Raw genomic sequence first — 20,050 nt, forward strand, 5'->3', positions numbered from 1 at the left:
TGAGTGTGCAGGCATAGTAAATTATCTGTTTCATCTCTGGCTGTGTCGTGATATGTGTGCGTGCATATGTGTGTGTGTGTGTAATAAATGGTATGCAAGGCAATTTTCTCTTTACGCCTGCTGCTGCGCCTGAGTAGATTAATTACTTACAGTTTTGTCCGTAAACAAGAAGGAGACGTGCTCGTGTGCACATCCACTTGCCTGGGTGCTCGTTTGTTTACCTGTCAGCATGAGTTAGTTAAGAAGTGATGCAAAATCCTTTAAAATCATAAAGCTACTACAGTCAGAAGCACTTGGACCATCTATTGTGCATCTAAGACGGTCTTTTAAATGTATGAATATACGCGTCCCCAGCATATGTTGTATACGTAGTCATCTGGCTCTCTTAATTACTTTACTGACTAGTTACTTCCTGTCGTGCAGTTCTAGTTTTTTTGCTTTTTAAGGCATGAGAAAATGATTTGTGATGCAAGGCGATTGATCATTTAGCCTTTATCGGCGCTGTGCTCTTTGAGGTCAGCTCATTGTTACACATTACACACTCTCGTGCTAACTTTCCTTGCCTCCCCTTATCTCTTTGTCAAAGTCTTAGACACACACACACATCCACATCCAATTACCTGCCCTTGGCTGTGTGTGATAGCTTTACAACTGCACGTCCATATCTAAATCCCCGGTCTTAAGAACGATAATCCCTCTCTTTTTATTTTCCCCCCCCCTTTCCCCTTACTTTGGCCCTTTTTCCCCTCTTTGTCATCTGCCTATTTCTGGCTCCAGGAGCAGCTTGACGTCGCTCTGTCGAAGACTTGTAAGCACTTCGATGTCTCGCACTACACCAAGGTCCAGCTGGCCTACACACTACTGGGGAAAACACAGGTCAGTGGTTTGACTGGCCTGCAAGGGTCAGCGGTAATGGCTAAACATGGATTGACAATAACCTGCTTATTTTCTTTGTTTGCTGCAACTTTTCTTTCGTTTGACTTTGTCTTTTGCTCTTATGGGGATTTTTTTTGTGTGGACCTGAAAGATAACTCCATCCTTTCAGTTTCTGTCCTTGATGCTGTTGTTTTCCTTTTTGCACTCCTCTGCTACTTCGGGAGTTTGTCCAATTAGCTGCTAAAGTTGGTCCCTCATGTTTGCAACTTTTTTTTTTTACCTTTTAGATAAAAGGAAAATCCAGAAATAGTTTGGTTAGAGCCAAGAAAAACATAAGAATGGAGTTTTAGTAAAGTTTTTCTTTGTTATTAATGTTATTACACCTTTTTAATTAAATGAGTGTATTTTTAAACCAGCTTGTACATTTTGTGTTTTCTCCTTGAAATAAAGCATATTTTAGTCTCTCTGAATGAGCATGGCCACATCATAATTTTCCAAAATGATCCAATATTCAAAACAAACAGTGTTTGCCTCGGACATGTTTAGCTTATTTGAAGCTGTAAAGTCTTTATGTTAAGAACCAAAACAAAAAAATGACAGCAGTTTCTCAGGGAGACACTATAATAGACTTTAACCTTGAATGACACTGCTAATATCTTTTATTAGTAACTCCTGCCTGTTTTTTCAACTTTTGCTCCCATGTTCCCGCCTGAAATCGAGTTACACTGAGAAGATGAATCTTCTGCAAACACGATATCTTATTGTAAAGCTTTAAAATGTTAGTCAGTCTGCTGGATTTTGGTGCATTAGTGTGAAGAGGTTTCGCAAAATCCCATTATGGCACCTTGTCCACACGCCAGTGTTAGTTTTGCAAAGTTAAAGACGAAATTAGAAAGCAGAGAGCAGTGTAGCTGCTAACGTGCTGAATATCCTCACAACCTGAGAAACTTGCTTTGTTGCTTGCTTTGTTGAGAATGAATGATTCCGTACAGTCATTGTGTTAAGGATGATTTACAGGACACACTAGCAAACTAAGGAGCTGCTGTTGTTGTTGTCGTGTCTGTGTTTATCTCAGTTAGTCATTTTCTTTATCTTCATCTCAAATTTTGTTTTTGCCACATTGCAGACAAATGCGCTCTTTTAAACTGTTCCTTTTTGATACACAAATTAACTGTCTGAAGGTAGTAATCAGCCTCACAAAATGCCTAACAAACTGTAGCAAACTGTGCCAAACCATTTGCATCCCCCCCGTTACAATAGTCTCTTGGCAGTCATTACCTAGCTGTGATGGGCTGGTTTCATTCAAGCTAAATAGTCTGACAGATCGCTTTATTCCATTTATCTGTTTAATTCTTCTGCTTGTTTGGGAGAAGAAGCTGCAAAATAATGAGTCTGGACATGCAGTTTATTGATATTTATGCCTACTAAAGGGGACTCATGCTGATTTTTTACATTTTATTTTCCGCCATACATAACGCTACAATCGCCGAGGCTCACGTCAAATTTAGCTGAAGACGAGGTTTATTGTCACGAGGGCGGTTTGCCATAGTTACTTCCCTTTTTTTCCCTCTTCTACAGTCTAGACATTGTACAGCCAGTATTTTCTTTTTTTTTCCTCATGTGTTTTTGGGTCAGATGAAGTGAAACTCCCCGAGAAAGAAGAGAAGAAATGTTTAAATGACTTTTGTGCAAGCAGGGTTTCACAGCGGATTTTGGGGGGAGCTACATTTTGTGGTCATTTCTTTTAGTAAGAAATGTAATTGCACTGCAACACCCATTACCTAGGGCTTTGCTCAATACTCTTCCCACGTCTCTTGCGACTGTTGTGTCCTCATTTCTCAAGGGTCCCACAGTGAGACGGTGGGTAGGAGCTGCAAGACAGTAAATTGGGGGTAAATGTAAACTGACTTTAGAAAAGAATAAATTATAGCAGACACAAACCGACTGCATAACTATAGTTTTTTGGGGCTTTTTTGAAAGATATGTGCTTTTTTTGTATTTTTTAGTTATGAGTATCTTTTGGAATTACTCTTACAAGAAAATCTTTAATGAAACTGTCAGTTAAGGTAATAAATCAATGTATTTAATCACTATTTTAGGTTAAATGAGCCTACTTTGTGTGAAAATTCCGCTTTAGGTCATTTTGTTTTAAAGCCCTCGCTTTGCTGTTGTTGTTTTCTTCCCATATTTGTCACTGGGATCTTTTCACTGTGAGCTACCTGCCCACGATCAAACAGCAGGCAGACAATATTGATGTTGAGCATCAATAGAATATTCCCCACGGGAGGGGAGTATTGAATTTACAGTCACCAGGTGGGCACGAATATACCTCCAGATAAATGCTTACACTACCTCATGTTTGCTGGATCTGTATATAGAAGAAATGTCATTACCTGTAGTCGATTTCAAACAAAAGCACAGCGGAGATGGAAGAGGCTCAGTGGGGAGTTCACCGAAAAGTAAATAACAGCAGGTTATTTGTAGGCAGTGTTTAAGTAGCAAGCGAGTGTGTAATTGTGGATTATCCCCCCCCCCCCCCCCCCCCCCCCCCCCTCGAGTCATAATGCTCCTATGATAAATGATTTCAACAAAATGGCTTCAGGTGTGTCACATGAAATTAATAGTGCGACGAGTGAGCGGAGCTGGAGGCTGCTAGCTCTGCCGAAACACAACATGCGTCACCAACATGTCTGTCTGTCAATGTGTTTTTCTGCAATTTCCTTATGACTTCATTAATTACCCTTTACAGCAGCAAACTACACTTTAAAAAAAAAAAAACAACAACAACTTTGACTGGAACACTGCAGTTCCCAGAGTACGCGGCTATCCTCATTTTCCTTTGTGCCATAGTGTGAAACTAGAAATATTAAGTATACAATATGTGTTCCAAGAAGTGTGATTTGCAATTTCCCTGCTGTTTGCCTTTTCACAGAGCCACACTGGCAGACTGACAGTGACATCTTGGTGTAATAGTTTTCATAACAGTATGTTTGGCTCTCTCTGCAGACTGCTATGGACCAGTTACACATGCACTTCACCCAGGCCATCCACAACACAGTGTTCCAAGTTGTGCTGGGATACGTGGAGCTGTGCGCCGGCAATGCCGATACCAAGTTCCAGAAGATGCAGTATAAGGACCTGTGCACGGTAAGGAGCTGGTGCTATCTGTTTGTTCAGTGTTATGAGCGGCTTCTTTGCTATATAAAGGATTAAGTCCGCTTCAGCTGGTTAGCGCGAAAGCCTTTTTCTTTTAGTCAGTATGATGAGAGCATGAAACCAGTGCGTTGTGCTGGATACACAAATACTTACTCGAATACGTTCTTATTCTCTTGCAGTGGTTTGTCAGATTTTCGTAAAAGTTGAATTAAGGAGGAGAGAAGAGCACGGAGAACATGATTGAAAGTAAAGAAGTTATTACTTCAGTGAGAAGCATAGTGTATTGTAGCCTTTCACTGTGAGATAATTAATCTTGGTCACAATACAGACTCAGTGCACTGCAGCAGCAGCAGTGCTTTTTACTTGGGGGAGGGGGTCTCCATACTGGCCCACATTCCTCAGATCTCGCTCTGTCTGTCTTGTTCTTTCCATTCAGATCGAAATAAATCACATTTCATGCCCAGCAAGCCAACTTGGCCAATTCATCATGAACATGCCAGGAGTGAGTTACACTCTCACCCAAGGGTATCAAGGAATGCTCTTAGTTATTGTAATCAAAATATTTTGGCTAGAAAATGCAAACTTTCTGAATGGAGAGATACCACTAGAAGTGGGGGGCGGGGTGCCACAACTTCATCTCACATAGCACCGTAAAGATGCTGAAATGTAACTGTGATCTGACGGAGCTCATTCATCCACAGAAGGACTACTTTATCAAAAAAAACAAAAACAAAGTTCACTCTATAAACCTGCAGTCTGTGTGCAACAGCTGACCTGTCAGGTGTGTAGAAGAGCACAGGACATTGTTGGTAATGTTTATGCTGCTGTGCCGCCTGTTTAAATGCACATTAAGAAGCTTTTATTGTATTGTTTTACTGCTGCGGTCTGATGTTGCAGGGTTTATCGTTGTTAAAGAAAAGTGCCACTCAGGACATCACACATCTGCTGCTGCTTCAGAAAACCCAGATTTCAATCAAAAACACCTGATTCGTATCATTTCCCACAGTTTTTTATCAATCGTATTCAAAGTTCACAACAATATACGAGGCCTTGGGGGACATGAGCACCTAGGTTGGCTAATTTGACCTTGACCTTCACTATTAGTACCCAAGGTCAAAATTGAAAATTTCGAGAAACCATATCGAGGTATCCATCACATAAAAAGGCATGGAGAGAGCTATGCAACACACTTTTAATGTTTTCAGTACGGTCCCCTACCACATGATAATAACTCCATAAAATCCTTATAAAACATCAAATCTTCGGTATAGCCATTTACTTTGTGGGGGAGTTATGCTCTCTGAGTGCTCTTTTGTGTTATTATTTATCACCATATTGTTATCACCCTGAGTCACATTAGTGTTTTGACCGGCATTTCAGTATGTAGCAGATACATTAAAGGTGAATGGCGGCTTTGGAGAGCTGCTGAGTAAAGTACTGCAGAAATGTGAAAAAACAAAGAGAAAATAAACACTCCATGCTGCTCGGCTCACTGTAAAAAAGTAACTTTACTGTCTGTAAAGAGCTTTTTTAAAGCTTGTCTAGCACATTAATGTGGCACAACCCCCACTGCCCTCCTACGCTACATGTCAAGGTCACCTCTGTTACATTAAAATGTCATTTGTGAGGACTCTCTTAGCTCATATTGCCAGCTAATTCACCGCGCCTCACTGTCCTGACAACCTTGATATAGCTCGAGCGTCTCTCTCTCTCTTGAGAGAGACACAGAGTTGGTATTTTGTCAGTATTGGAGGTGACGTGACATCCTCAGAAAATATGTCCTCACGCCTGGCCTGCAACATAGAGGGTAAAGCATATGAAGGTATAGATAAAGGTTATCCCAAGCCTTATCTGAGGATACAGTTTCTCCTTATACGTCTGCTGTTGCTGTGGATTCCTCCCTGGTCCTTTGGTGTTTGAATGCACAGCTTTTACCCAGGGTATTTCCTGTATGCTTATATACACCATGGCCTGTCCTTTACCTCTTACCTTTGAGCTACATGCGCTTGCTTTCTGTTTTCATCTCTTCCACCCCTTTTTCCTGTGTGTTTCTCTCTGTTTATGCATGTTCTTCTACCCCTGCTGGTAGATGGCCTGAGAGGAGCTTATTTTCCTGTCTGTAAAGGGGTTCCAGGTCAAAGATTATTTTGGATGAATGTGTTCCTTCAGCCATTTGAAAGGCGACTGCTTGTATGTAGGAATTTTTTTTATACACAGTGAAAAAATCATTCTTCCTTCAAGACATAACTGATTTTATTCTTTTTAGTCTTCTTCCTTGCCTCCTTTTTTTCTAATCCGGACCAAGCAACTATTTATTATACCTCTCAGTCACGATACACATAAAACTGTGCACATCCTACTGTTTACTTCCGTTTGATGGAGTCTCTGTCAGCATATTGTGTCGCCTGAATGGTTCCACTCACAATACGAGCACACTATGGGTGAGTGTAGGTACACTTCAGAGAGTGTACCTACACTCACCCATTGAAGAGTTCTGAGGATGTTGTTACGGTCTTCTGTTCGATATGGCAGCTCATTCAGAAACACTCAAATGGAGAGGCATGTGAGCACCCACGTGCAGTTCCTTTGCTTCAATGACACCATATGAAGATCAAGTGTTTTGTTTTGACTCCTTACATTAGGTTATTTTATTTAGTGCACTTATATCTGCATTTGAAAATGTCAAAAGGACAATTCATTGAAGTACCTATTTGAAATATATGCCTATAAGATAAGATAAGATAACCTTTATTAGTCCCACACGTGGGAAATTTGTTTTGTCACAGCAGGAAGTGGACAGTGCAAAAGTTATGAGGCAAAAATTAGAATACAATAAGAATAAATACAGTACACAACTGTACAGAATAGAATAAAATAAAATACTATATACAGTAGAATAAAATAAAATAAATATACAATAAGATAAAAATAGAATACAAATACAAATACTATATACAACTGAGTAAAAATACAACGATGACAGAAAGGATTATTGCACTTAGTATTATTGCATATGTATGGATGTGTGTGCTTGATCAGTTAAAGTCTATAGCTTATGTGTATGGAACGCCAGGACTGCCATAATGAATTAATTAAATACACCATTAAATAATTAATTAAATGTGGCAATAATTAATTAAAATTGGAATTAATTAATTAAATAAATAGTTATGACACATGTAATTAATTAATTATTGACACATTTAATTAATTATTTATGTATTTCACATTTTAATTAATTATTGACACATTTAATTAATTAATTATTGACACATTTAATTAATTATTTATGTATTTTACATTTTAATTAATTATTGACACATTTCATTAATTATTGACACATTTAATTAATTATTTAATGATATATTTATTTATTTCATTTTGGCAGTCCTGGCGCCTGGCTCTCATCATGAAATAATTTTATCTGTCAGCCTCACCCATCAAACTCAGGGGGCGGGGTTAACGCTGATCGAGTCAAAACCATTGCTTTGGCCTGGTGGCCATTGTTTCTAGCACACAACAACCGGCATGTGGAAGCTAACAGAACTGAGCTTTGAAAAACCCTGTTTGTGTGTTACCAAATACCGTTTTAATATTTTTTTAGCCGAGAATGTAGTGGTTTAATCTTCATGTGTCTGGTCGGTTTGTCAAGATACAGCCTCTTTGCAAAAGTGTTTCGATGATTTCGGAGATGTCTGCCCAGTCTCACGGCAAAGCGTGGGATAGACCCGCTCGCCTCGCAAGCAATCCCACCGACAAAGCGCAGGCCCCGGTACACAGCTGTAATAACCCCCGCTGACTTCTTTTACTGAGGTTATATTTATCGATGTTTTATTTCCTGATGTTCTTATGTGTCCTACGTGTTTCAGTTGCCAATTCTGAATTATGACTAACATTAAAAACATGTTTAAGGAGGAGAGAGAGCAAATAAATCTGTTTAACATCTGATCTTTGGGTTTTTGTTCAGTAATCAGCATGACCTGTGTATAAACACATAAAAGAGATAACGTTGGTGTTTCCGTCATGTAGTAACTGCTGGCTTTAACTGTACAAAGGTTGTTCGACACTATGAAACACATACAGACTTCATGATGTTCGGCTAATATTTTTATTGTGAATATTAATCATGCTGACCTCGCTCTGTACACCACGCAGCGAGGTCAGCATATCCACGATATCCTCAGCTCCATGAGTTAACACAAAGTTTCCCAGCTGACTATCTAACTGCCAACTATTCCAGAGACGTGAAAATATACAGCATAAAGAAAAGTGTAAGAGACTCAGCAGCAGATTAGAATAACAGTTATACATTTAATAAATCACCAAATGAATCCAAGAAACGAGCAAACCTGTTCCGACAATTTGAATTTGTATTCCCTCAGCTGCAGACTCGCTGCTGTTTAAATGTTTGAAAAGGAAGATTAGATATAAAAAACGTCAAACATAGACTCAGTCTGCCTTCACATTTGATATGAGGCCAGCACGTATAGTGGCCTCAGCAGGCTATTACTGAAATACACGTGCTATATCATAAACTATGATATAAACAGGGAGGTCCTATTAACATGTTTAGTTTTAAAGGACACCTTCCTGCCTTTAGTCTCATTCATGAGCAGTATTAGTTTTCTTCTAACATCCAGAAGTCTGCACAATGTGTTTCATAGTTTGTAACAAGCCTTTGACAGGTAAACATAACATGACCGAAAAAGCAAAAAAAAAGCAAAAAAAAAGAGAGAGAGTGTTGACATAAGAAGAGAAAATTCTCTCAATTATGGAGACAGACAAATGGTTCATTTATGTTTGATGTGTGTTTATTCCTCCCTAAATATCGTCGGTGAAGTTCGCCATGCATGTCAGATTTTCCTGCGCATTTTTATACCTCTGCCAACAGAGAGAGAAAAAAAATCACATTCTAACAGACAGCTGGTGCTTAGAATACAGTTGAATAACTATTAAAAAACAGATGATATTTAGATGATAGTTCAGTCTAACACATGTGCCAGTGAACCATTAAACGTCTGTGAAACTATGCAGTTATGAAACGTAACTTTAACCTCAGCCAAACCGATTTGCTCAGTTGTAAATAAAACAGCGAAGTAAACGTGACCCGACAGACAGAACCTGAGTGAATGAAGTCCAGCGTTTAACCACTGAGAGCTAAAACTCAGCTGAGGTTTGAAAGCTGTGTGCCGGTGATTGGACATCAGCCGCTGATAAAGCTGGCTCGCCTATAAAGTGCTCTGTAAGGAAACAAGCTCCAGCAGCTCTGCGCTCGGGGAAAACACTATATTTACTTATCTTGTGCAGAAAAATGCGCTGACATTGCGTTATATTGAGCACCGGCTGCCCAGTTAAACTGTGACTATCACCAGGTAACTAGGCGTGTTTCTTGAATTAGCAGCAGGTGTTAAACAGCTGACAGATGAGGAGGAGGATGCATGCAGGTAAACTGAGGGTCTGTTGAGCTGATCGCTGGTTTCGTGAGAAAAATGTCAGCTCGTTCTTTATGTTACAGAAGCACAGAGACACAAGACCAGGCGGAAAGAGACGATCGTTCGGTGAAAATGAGAATCTGCGAATGCAACATGTGGAACACGGAGAGTGGAATATGTAAACAAACCGGTTAACGTAACCCCCTGGGTGCACTCTGCATGCTAACTGTTAGCAGAGCTAGTGAAATCTCTGAAAACATCTGAGCACTTTTGCAAACATGTTCTATGTTGACAACCTGACCAGACATACGTCGCGACATTCGCGGCTAAAACACTGTTAAAAGTGTAGCTGGTGACAGAAAAACGGGGTATTTTAAAACTACACCACCACCATTGCTGCTTGTGATTTGATCTGCATTCTGGGATAACTGGCTGCCCCAAGTCTACACAAGCAATCGATTTTCTAGGATCGACCTGTTTTGACTTACTTTGCACGGCAACCAATCAAATGTTAGAGAAGCTGCATGGGCAGCGTTAACCCCGCCCCCTGAGTTTGATGGGTGAGGCTGACAGATAAAATTATTTCATGACGAGAGCCAAGCGCCAGGACTGCCAAAATGAAATAAATAAATATATCATTAAATAATTAATTAAATGTGTCAATAATTAATTAAATGTGTCAATAATTAATTAAAATGTGAAATACATAAATAATTAATTAAATGTGTCAATAATTAATTAATTACATGTGTCATAACTATTTATTTAATTAATTAATTCCAATTTTAATTAATTATTGCCACATTTAATTAATTATTTAATGGTGTATTTATTAATTAATTCATTATGGCAGTCCTGGCGTTCCATATATGTGGTTCATGCACAAGCTGCAGTGAGGTGCTCTTGAAGAGGTACTGAAAATCTAAAGAAAGTTTGTCCTCCCTCTCTCTCTCTCTCTCTCTCTCTCTCTCTCTCTCTCTCTCTCTCTCTCTCTCTCTCTCTATATATATATATATATATATATATATATATATATATATATATATATATATATATATATATATATATATATATATAATTTTTGCGACACTGATCACTCAGTTCTTGTTTCCAAGGTCTGTCTGACATATATGAAGAATATACTTGTTCTGGCTCAGACTACACTGAAAATGTGTTTTAGGCAAATGAGCAGTGCTCTTTGAATAAATACTTTTGATATGCTCATAAGAAACGTTTGACATGCTCATAAGAAACGTATTAAAATCCCACTTTCTGTGCTTGTCTAGGCCTGTAATAATGGGAAATTTTGTTTTTCTGTGGAAATGCAAACTTTACGGGCTCCTCCCCTGATAAATAAAATTTGAGGAAATGTTACAGCCACATCTCCCCCTGTGAACTCACCGTTTAGTTATGCGCCTTAAAAATTCAAGGCAAATGGGAGCACTCAGAAAGGTCAGTTCTGATTGTGAAAGGGTCTTATTAATTTTACATCAACATCTCATCAGTATTGGATAGCCTCACCTCCCATCAATCCCCTAGTCTATACGAATCTCTTGATTCAAATAGGTTAGTTCAGTCCAGAAGTCATAGACTGTCACACAGGAGAAGTGATGAGGGTGGACTGGGCACTTCATAACAAATATGATACATTTCTTGCTCGTAAACCATAGTGATTATAGTAATGATGTTTATCCAGCCTGTCAGAGTAAAAATAGCATCAAATGAGAATGAGCTCACGCAAATATTTGTTTTATTCTTTCCAGCATGCACACACTCATTTCTAACATGCTGGGATGCTATTTTAAATCAATAAGTGGCCATGATTTACAAAATGTCATACAGTTAGGTCCATCAATTTTTGGTTCTGCACACCACAGTGGATTTAAAATCAGCCAAGACGTGATTAAAGTTGAGACGTTCAGCTTTAATTCAAAGGGTTTGTTATTGGTAACACTGTAACTGTTTAGGAGACCCATGAAAGTTTTTTTTTCTAAAGATGTTCTCAATCCTAGATGGCCTCTGTTACAACACTCCAGTCGTTTAGGCTAATTTAGTAATTAGCCTAAACGACTGGGTATAAGAAGAGGATTCCAGAGATGGTGAGTCGTTTTAAATAGACATGGGGAGTGTACACCACTCAATACAAATACTGAAGTTAAACAATTCAGAAATAAATCTTCTGAGTGTAAAATTGCAAATTCTCATCTATGATCCGCAGTATATTGAAAGATTCAAGAAATTCTTAGAAGTGTCTGAATGTAAGGGCCACGATTCTGTAGTAAAAATTAGAACACGGGGTCAGAAACACTTCTGATTCCCATCGTCAGTGAACTGTTTAACAAATTCAAGTTAAACCAAATAACACACAAAAAAATATGTATTCTTTTCACGAGGAGATGTGATGACGACTCAGATTTGACACCTCAGCATATATTAATAAAGATGGGATTTCACAATGATTACAGTAGTTTCTGGTTTTGTCCAAGGGTAGCTGCATAGGTAGAAAACACTCTCATCCACTTCTGGTGCAAATCCAGTCATTATTTTACATAAGCAGGCCTGAAATATGAGAGAAACCGCTCAGTTCAGAAAAGAGGACCAAATGTTGCTCATAGTAGGCTTCCGAGGGGTAAAGAGTGAGGCCACATGGAAAAAGTCTGTCACCACTTCATCAGAGATGCACCGAGGTGAAGTGGGAGCTGTCATGAGGAATAAAAATTTATTGTTGTGGATAACCATCATAACATCTGATGTATTGATGGGAACTGTAAAAGTCAGAATGTACAGTGGTATTGTGGGTAGCTTGCACCTCTTTGAAAGCACCATTAATGCTGATTGGAGTACACAGGATTTTTACACGTTGCCATCCAGGTGTTGTCTTTTTTAAAATATTGCTCAAGACAGTGTAAAACCATATTCAGCACACCTCTGTGGAAATATTTGCTTTTTCAAAACTACAGCATGTGACATCTTTTGTGATGCAAAAATAGTTTCCTTTTTTTATGAATGGTAAATGGCCTGTATTTGTATAGCGCTTTTCTAGTCCCTAAGGACCCCAAAGCGCTTTACACAACCAGTCATCCACACATTCACACACTGGTGATGGCAAGCACAGCCACCCTGGGGCGCACTGACAGAGGCGAGACTGCTGGACACTGGCGCCACCGGGCCCTCTGACCACCACCAGTAGGCAACGGGTGAAGCGTCTTGCCCAAGGACACAACGACCAGGACTGTCCAAGCCGGGGCTCGAACCGGCAACCTTCCGATTACAAGGCGAACTCCCAACTCTTGAGCCACAATCTCCCCATGAAGCATGTTGCTAGTATCAAATTCAAAATGAGCACATTGGAAAAAAAAACATTTAAACGCCTTAGATTTGTTGTTTGAAATTTTATGTCTGTTGTGTCTGTACACAGACTTTTTACAGTGTCCCAGATTTTTTCTTTAAAACAGAGGTATAGTGTAATATAGCTGCATGTTATGAGCTTTGCAGTCTGTAGAAGCTGATAGTGAGTCTTGAAACTTTCTTTTTAATTATCATTGCGACATCTGTCCCACAATCTTTGAGTTTGCTTTTTTTAAAATACAACCTTTGGGATTTTTGTATTACTGACCATTCTGTTAGGCCTTGGACTGAATTTGTACCCCCAGATGTTACTTATTCTTAGCGAGCAGCGCTGCCACGATCGTGGGAGAGCTTTTTTGTTAACTATTGCTCCAGATTGCCTCATTGCAAAATCAAACTAACCTACTGCAGAACGATGTGCATCTTATTATCCCAGCTCTTAAGGGTGGAAATTGGTCTCATGTAGTTTGTTTTTATTACCCTGTCACAGAAGCTGTTTAGCTGCGTTTTTAAACTTCCCTCAGTTCTCTCAGAGGAATGTTTTTGCTTTATTTTGGATCATCATGCCAGGGTGCCCAATTTATTAGATCTTTCTCTCTTTAGTCTCCTGGATGATTTGTGTATGTATCTGAATATCTGTGGTTTGAAAAGCAACAGGAAAAGTCACCAACTGCGTAGCATGGGCTCTTAATTGTTGCTTTTGGCAAAGTTGTGATGCTGCATTTACATTACAGTTTTGCAAAGTTTTTTTTAAATTAATTCATTCTAAATGCTGGATCCTATTTCGTTAAGCCTCATTCGTGAAATCGCATTGAGGTCAGGATCTGTTTTGAAAATTAAATGTGCACAAGAAGACGGCAATCCAGGAAAAACCATCTGTTTCTAACACATCAAGTACAAAAAAAACTTCACAGAGATTATTAAGAATATAAGCTGTAATTTTAAGCTGTGCTGCAACTTTTAAGTGCAAAGACTGGATGCCAGTTATCTCTGTACTCAACTAATGTAAGATATTGCAGCTTTTACCCAACCAGACTCGTACAATAAGTCTGCAATGTGAAAGTGGGAGCCAGAATTGAAGAAAGTCTTCTCTGTGAGGTGCTTGTTTAATGATGTTTATTGAGTATTTGAGGGAGAGAGCCGGGGATTTGCGACTGTCCCTCGATCGAGGAAAACTGCATTCTCTTGTATTCTCTTGTCTTGTAAAATGTGAGGCATTTGTATTTTTTTCTGCTTGCTCCTGCTTATGCCCACTCGCACAATTAAGGGAGAAATTCACTTAGCAGCACTTTCTTTCCAAACCCTCCCTGATACTTCTTGGCATTTGAAATGTGCATAATGATGGGAAACTGTCTTGAGAAAATCAAATGCCTAAAATAGATCCCGAACAGCTTCCCAGCTCTCATCACTGAACTCGTGGAGAGGGATGTGTCCAGCGAGGTTGATGACTGCTTCCAGTGATGGTGTAGATAATGTTTTTATAACTGCAGGTGTGATGGGCAGATCACTCACACTCAAACTCACACTTTCTGTGAGTGCAGTCGCGCTTACTTCTTCTCATTAAGCCCTGCTAAAGATCTTAACCTTCGCACTCAAACACCCCTCACTCTGGTTGCTTGGCAACATGGTGCTGTGATATGGTGGTGCTGGTGGAGAACATGAAATGCTATAGGTTCATGAGCACGCCTATCTAATTGGCACTGTTAGTCTGTTTGTAGTTAAAGATATATTTATCTGTTTTCTCTTTTTTATTGACACAGGTTGAATTTAGTGGATTGCAAATTGCCAGCTTGCTTTGTGATGCAGTGAGAAGTCCCTCTGTAGCCTGTTTATAAGCTTGGGTACAAGTAATGCTTTTAAAAAGATGCGTTTGTTTTCCTTGTATTATTGTGGAGTCATTACCTTACAGTATTAAGAATCTTCAGGTGACTGTTGTTGTTATTTGAAGCTCTAAAAATCAAATAGAATTGAATAAAAATTGAATTGAATTGGGGAAGCAGCACTGGAGCTGGAGACACCAACAGATTCATTAGGAAGGCTGTTTCTGGGAGTGGCTTTGGTGGAGTTGGGGTCACTGAACACACTGTTATACATTGTGGATTACATGTCCATCTTCTTCACCGCTCACTAGACAGGCAGCATTGACTGACTGAATCTGCTGCACTGTCATACGGACAAAGAGGAAAGGCTGTGACACTCCATAATACAATATATGTCTGAATGAGGTGTATCTGCAGGATAATACCGAATACGTTATCATTTTATCATATATAAACAATTTATTTTAATACTATTAGTACTATTACTACTACTACTACTACTGTCAATATTACAATAATTATTATAATTTCATGATATTCATTTTAGCTCCTGAAACAAAGGAATTTCCAAGACATGGGATTAATAAATGATTTCTTATTGTATTAGAATGATCAGAATATTAACAAAATATTGCGCTTGGGCTAAAAGAATATTAAAGTGGATGTATTCATCTTTATCCAGACTAATTTTCCACCCACATCACATCATGTATATCTGCAGCACTGGGCTTGTTGTACAGATGCACACAAATCAGACAAAATGTATTAGAGCTTGACTGAACTGCTGTTATCACAGCAACTACAAATTGTTGATATCCCTTTGCTTTCCTGCATGCCTGCTAAAAGGATGCTTTGTCACAGACATCATAGACGTACTTCACTGTTGCAGTTAAAGTTTTAAAAGTCGTCTCTGTATTAATGTGGAAGTCAGTGACACGGTTACGTTGAAGTCTAATCGCTCACCTAGTGTGCACATCAAATATTTCCAAATCTGCTCTGTGTATTTCTGTGATTACATCTCAGTACCGTCCCTGTTTTAATCACTTCTTATTTTAATTAACACTTACATAACATGAAAGTGTTTCTTGTGACACAGAAAGTGTTTTCCAGCAGTGTCCTTGGATGATTAGCATAAGCAGACTTTAATTAGATGTAATGTAGAAGACGGCCAGGAATCCGTTTTGCCCATCTCAGTAGCCCATATCTTTATTTCACACTTTTAAAAGTAGGTGCAATAGAGCTAAGGAAATACAGCACAAAGTTTTGTAAAGAATTAATCTAAAAAGGCTATTTTGACCTTCTTTTCATTATTGCTCTCTCTCTGCAGCATATTACCCCGGACAGCTACATTCCCTGCCTGACAGATCTGTGTAAGGCATTGTGGGAGGTGATGCTAAGCTACCACCATACTATGCAGTGGCACGAGGAGCATGACAAACAGGAGACCACACCCACTCCAGGTAAGAGTTTTACCTGTTCCGTCATATCAACTCAGTACAATTTCTCAAATTATACTTTACAAATCTTTTATTATTATTATTATTATTATTATTATTATTATTATTATTATTATTATTATTATTATTATTCAATTAAATTGAGTTTTATTTATATAGCGCCAAATCACAACAACAGTCGCCTCAAAGCACTTTCTACTGTAAGGTAGAGACCCTACAGTGATACAGAGAAAACAATCAGACCCCAAATGAGCAAGCACTTGGCAACAGTGGGAAGGAAAAACTTCCTTTAAACAGGAAGAAACCTCTGGCAGAACCAGGAACTGAGAGGTGCAGCCATTTGCATGAACAAGTTGGGGGTGAGGGGAAAAGAGACGGCCCATCTCATTCCAGACCATCTCGACTGGGTTTAGGTCAGGTGACTGTGGAGGCCAGGACATTTGACCCGGCACTCCCATCATTCTGCTTCTTGTTCAAATAGACCTTACGCATCCTGGAGGTGTGTTTGGGCTCATTGTCTTATAGAAAAATACACGAGGGTCCAACTAAATGCAAACTGGATGGGATGGCATGTCGCTGCAGGATGCTGTGGTGGCAATGGACTTGGTGAAAATGGGCTCCATTTTTTTTCCCACTGTCAGGGTAGTGCCAGTCTTTCCTTGTTGTTGATTTCCACTTACAATACAGGGAGTGCAGAATTATAAGGCAAATGAGTATTTTGTCCACATCATCCTCTTCATGCATGTTGTCTTACTCCAAGCTGTATAGGCTCGAAAGCCTACTACCAATTAAGCATATTAGGTGATGTGCATCTCTGTAATGAGAAGGGGTGTGGTCTAATGACGTCAACACCCTATATCAGGTGTGCATAATTATTAGGCAACGTCCTTTCCTTTGGCAAAACGGGTCAAAAGAAGGACTTGACAGGCTCAGAAAAGTCAAAAATAGTGAGATATCTTGCAGAGGGATGCAGCAGTCTCAAAATTGCAAAGCTTCTGAAGCGTGATCATCGAACAATCAAGCGTTTCATTCAAAATAGTCAACAGGGTCGCAAGAAGCATGTGGAAAAACCAAGGCGCAAAATAACTGCCCATGAACTGAGAAAAGTCAAGCGTGCAGCTGCCAAGATGCCACTTGCCACCAGTTTGGCCATATTTCAGAGCTGCAACATCACTGGAGTGCCCAAAAGCACAAGGTGTGCAATACTCAGAGACATGGCCAAGGTAAGAAAGACTGAAAGACGACCACCACTGAACAAGACACACAAGCTGAAACGTCAAGACTGGGCCAAGAAATATCTCAAGACTGGTTTTTCTAAGGTTTTATGGACTGATGAAATGAGAGTGAGTCTTGATGGGCCAGATGGATGGGCCCGTGGCTGGATTGGTAAAGGGCAGAGAGCTCCAGTCCGACTCAGACGCCAGCAAGGTGGAGGTGGAGTACTGGTTTGGGCTGGTATCATCAAAGATGAGCTTGTGGGGCCTTTTCGGGTTGAGGATGGAGTCAAGCTCAACTCCCAGTCCTACTGCCAGTTTCTGGAAGACACCTTCTTCAAGCAGTGGTACAGGAAGAAGTCTGCATCCTTCAAGAAAAACATGATTTTCATGCAGGACAATGCTCCATCACACACGTCCAAGTACTCCACAGCGTGGCTGGCAAGAAAGGGTATAAAAGAAGAAAAACTAATGACATGGCCACCTTGTTCACCTGATCTGAACCCCATTGAGAACCTGTGGTCCATCATCAAATGTGAGATTTACAAGGAGGGAAAACAGTACACCTCTCTGAACAGTGTCTGGGAGGCTGTGGTTGCTGCTGCACGCAATGTTGATGGTGAACAGATCAAAACACTGACAGAATCCATGGATGGCAGGCTTTTGAGTGTCCTTGCAAAGAAAGGTGGCTATATTGGTCGCTGATTTGTTTTTGTTTTGTTTTTGAATGTCAGAAATGTATATTTGTGAATGTGGAGATGTTATATTGGTCTCACTGGTAAAAATAAATAATTGAAATGGGTATATATTTGTTTTTTGTTAAGTTGCCTAATAATTATGCACAGTAATAGTCACCTGCACACACAGATATCCCCCTAAAATAGCTAAAACTAAAAACAAACTAAAAACTACTTCCAAAAACATTCAGCTTTGATATTAATGAGTTTTTTGGGTTCATTGAGAACATGGTTGTTGTTCAATAATAAAATTATTCCTCAAAAATACAACTTGCCTAATAATTCTGCACTCCCTGTAGGTTTAGCAGATTTCTTCCTTCGAAAAAGGAATGACTGAACCTTGCCCTGTAAAGAGAATGTGAAATGCATGGCAGTGCTTTAGTGCTTTCTTTTTTCAGCCAGTAGCAGAACAATCACTCCTAATTACTCTGTCTCATTCTCTTCTTTTCAGTGGTGCAATGAAATGTGTCATTATAGCTTTACAATTAACCAGTTTTCCAGTAATGCTCAGCAGTTTGATGTATTTTAGTTATGTTGCATTATGAAACTTAAACTAGAACAGTAGTCTGTCTTAATTACTGGAATATGAATTTTATGTACTCATTATTGGATTTACATTATGCAATTAATGTGATCCGGGTGTAAGGATTAGATTCATGCAGAGTTGGTGGACTATGATGCATATGTGACTTTGGGTTTCTTCTGCTTTGTGCTAATACAAACAGGCCTTTTTAGAAGCTGTACAAGGATTTTTTTTTTTTGTGGTAAGACATGTAACACTGTATTTATAAATTATTAAATGTAAAAAGGCACCCAACTCAAGGGATGAACAGACAACTTAGCAAGAACCTAATTAAAATTGTATTTTATATACTTTCATAGCAGCCTTTCACTTCCTTTGTTGAATCTATAAAAAATGCTGAAGATAACAGTTTGATAGGTATAAAATAGCATTTTTGCACCGTGTTTTTTTTCCCAGAGAGCTATTAGCCGAATATCCCAGTAAAAAGTAAAAGAGGCAAAAAAAAACTATCTACAGCCAGCGTTGGAGTCATTACTCAAGATTTTCCTCACCTGGATGATTGTGCACGCATCAAGACACCTGTTACATTACTTTGTCGTTATTCAGTAAAAAGACCTGAAATGCACTGTCACATAATTACCAGCTAACAATATACAACTATAGGCTGCAGTCCTACACACCAACAAAAATCCTAATGAGGACACTTTTGATGCTTTTATTTTTTCTTTTTTTGTTCTATTGACCAGTCCTCAGATAACTGAAGACCTTTTGTAATGCATGTAACAATATAATTGTAACTATCATTTAATTACTGAGAAAACATGGAGAAAAGGTTAAGGTATCAAATTTCATTAGACCAGGAATGAACATAAATGATATGGAGCGTTAAATCCAAATTCAAATCATTGTCAGTATTTTCGTCGGAGGTCAGCTGAGAGGCAAAATGATGGAATTGTGAAGACAGAAATCTGATCCACTGTGGATTTGATTTTTATCAACCATGTAATACCATCTGTGAGGGATCAACCATACTGCATACCTAAATAGGAAAGCGCCCAAGGGAACTTTATCAGTCATAGATTGGCCACCCCAGATTCCAACTTCAATGCTATTGAAGCAATGTATTGTTGCACACTTGGACAAATGACACTTCCAGGCATAGATGAGTTTAGAATCATTTTTCCCAGGGGTCCAGTATCTATTACAATACATTCATCTGTGTCCATTACATGAGTCCCACAGTAGGATCATCTTGACAAAGAAGGAGAAAAGGCAGCCAGGATCCAAAGAAGAGCTTTGAATGTTGTTCAAGAAGCCCGGAAAACTATTCCTGAAGACTATTTAAAGAAATTACTTAAAAAAGCTTTTCTATGAGAGTTCAGGCTGTGTTGTAGAATAAAGGTGGTCACACAAAGTAATGACTTGAACCTTCTGTTTTTGCCGTACTTTACATGCAGTGTCTCTGTATATTTGAACGTTTCAACAAA

The 20,050-nt window shown here is 39.1% G+C and overlaps 1 protein-coding gene across 2 annotated transcripts in view; it reads left to right on the top strand.

Annotated features, from left to right (window-relative positions):
* Window positions 1-20,050, top strand: part of vps50 (VPS50 EARP/GARPII complex subunit) — a 128,763-nt gene that overhangs the window by 45,788 nt on the left and 62,925 nt on the right. For both annotated transcript variants that reach the window (XM_086281415.1, XM_086281416.1), the window contains exons 11-13: window positions 778-876; window positions 3,883-4,023; window positions 15,960-16,092. In XM_086281415.1, coding sequence (XP_086137541.1) covers window positions 778-876; window positions 3,883-4,023; window positions 15,960-16,092 — 373 coding nt within the window. The remainder of the gene's footprint in view (window positions 1-777; window positions 877-3,882; window positions 4,024-15,959; window positions 16,093-20,050) is intronic.

Source organism: Aulonocara sp. 'chitande type north' Nkhata Bay, linkage group LG22 (assembly GCF_057382095.1).
Source record: "Aulonocara sp. 'chitande type north' Nkhata Bay isolate Kocher_YH1m ecotype deep benthic linkage group LG22, A_spYH_male_GT1.1, whole genome shotgun sequence".
In the NCBI taxonomy this organism is placed as follows: Eukaryota; Metazoa; Chordata; class Actinopteri; order Cichliformes; family Cichlidae; genus Aulonocara; species Aulonocara sp. 'chitande type north' Nkhata Bay.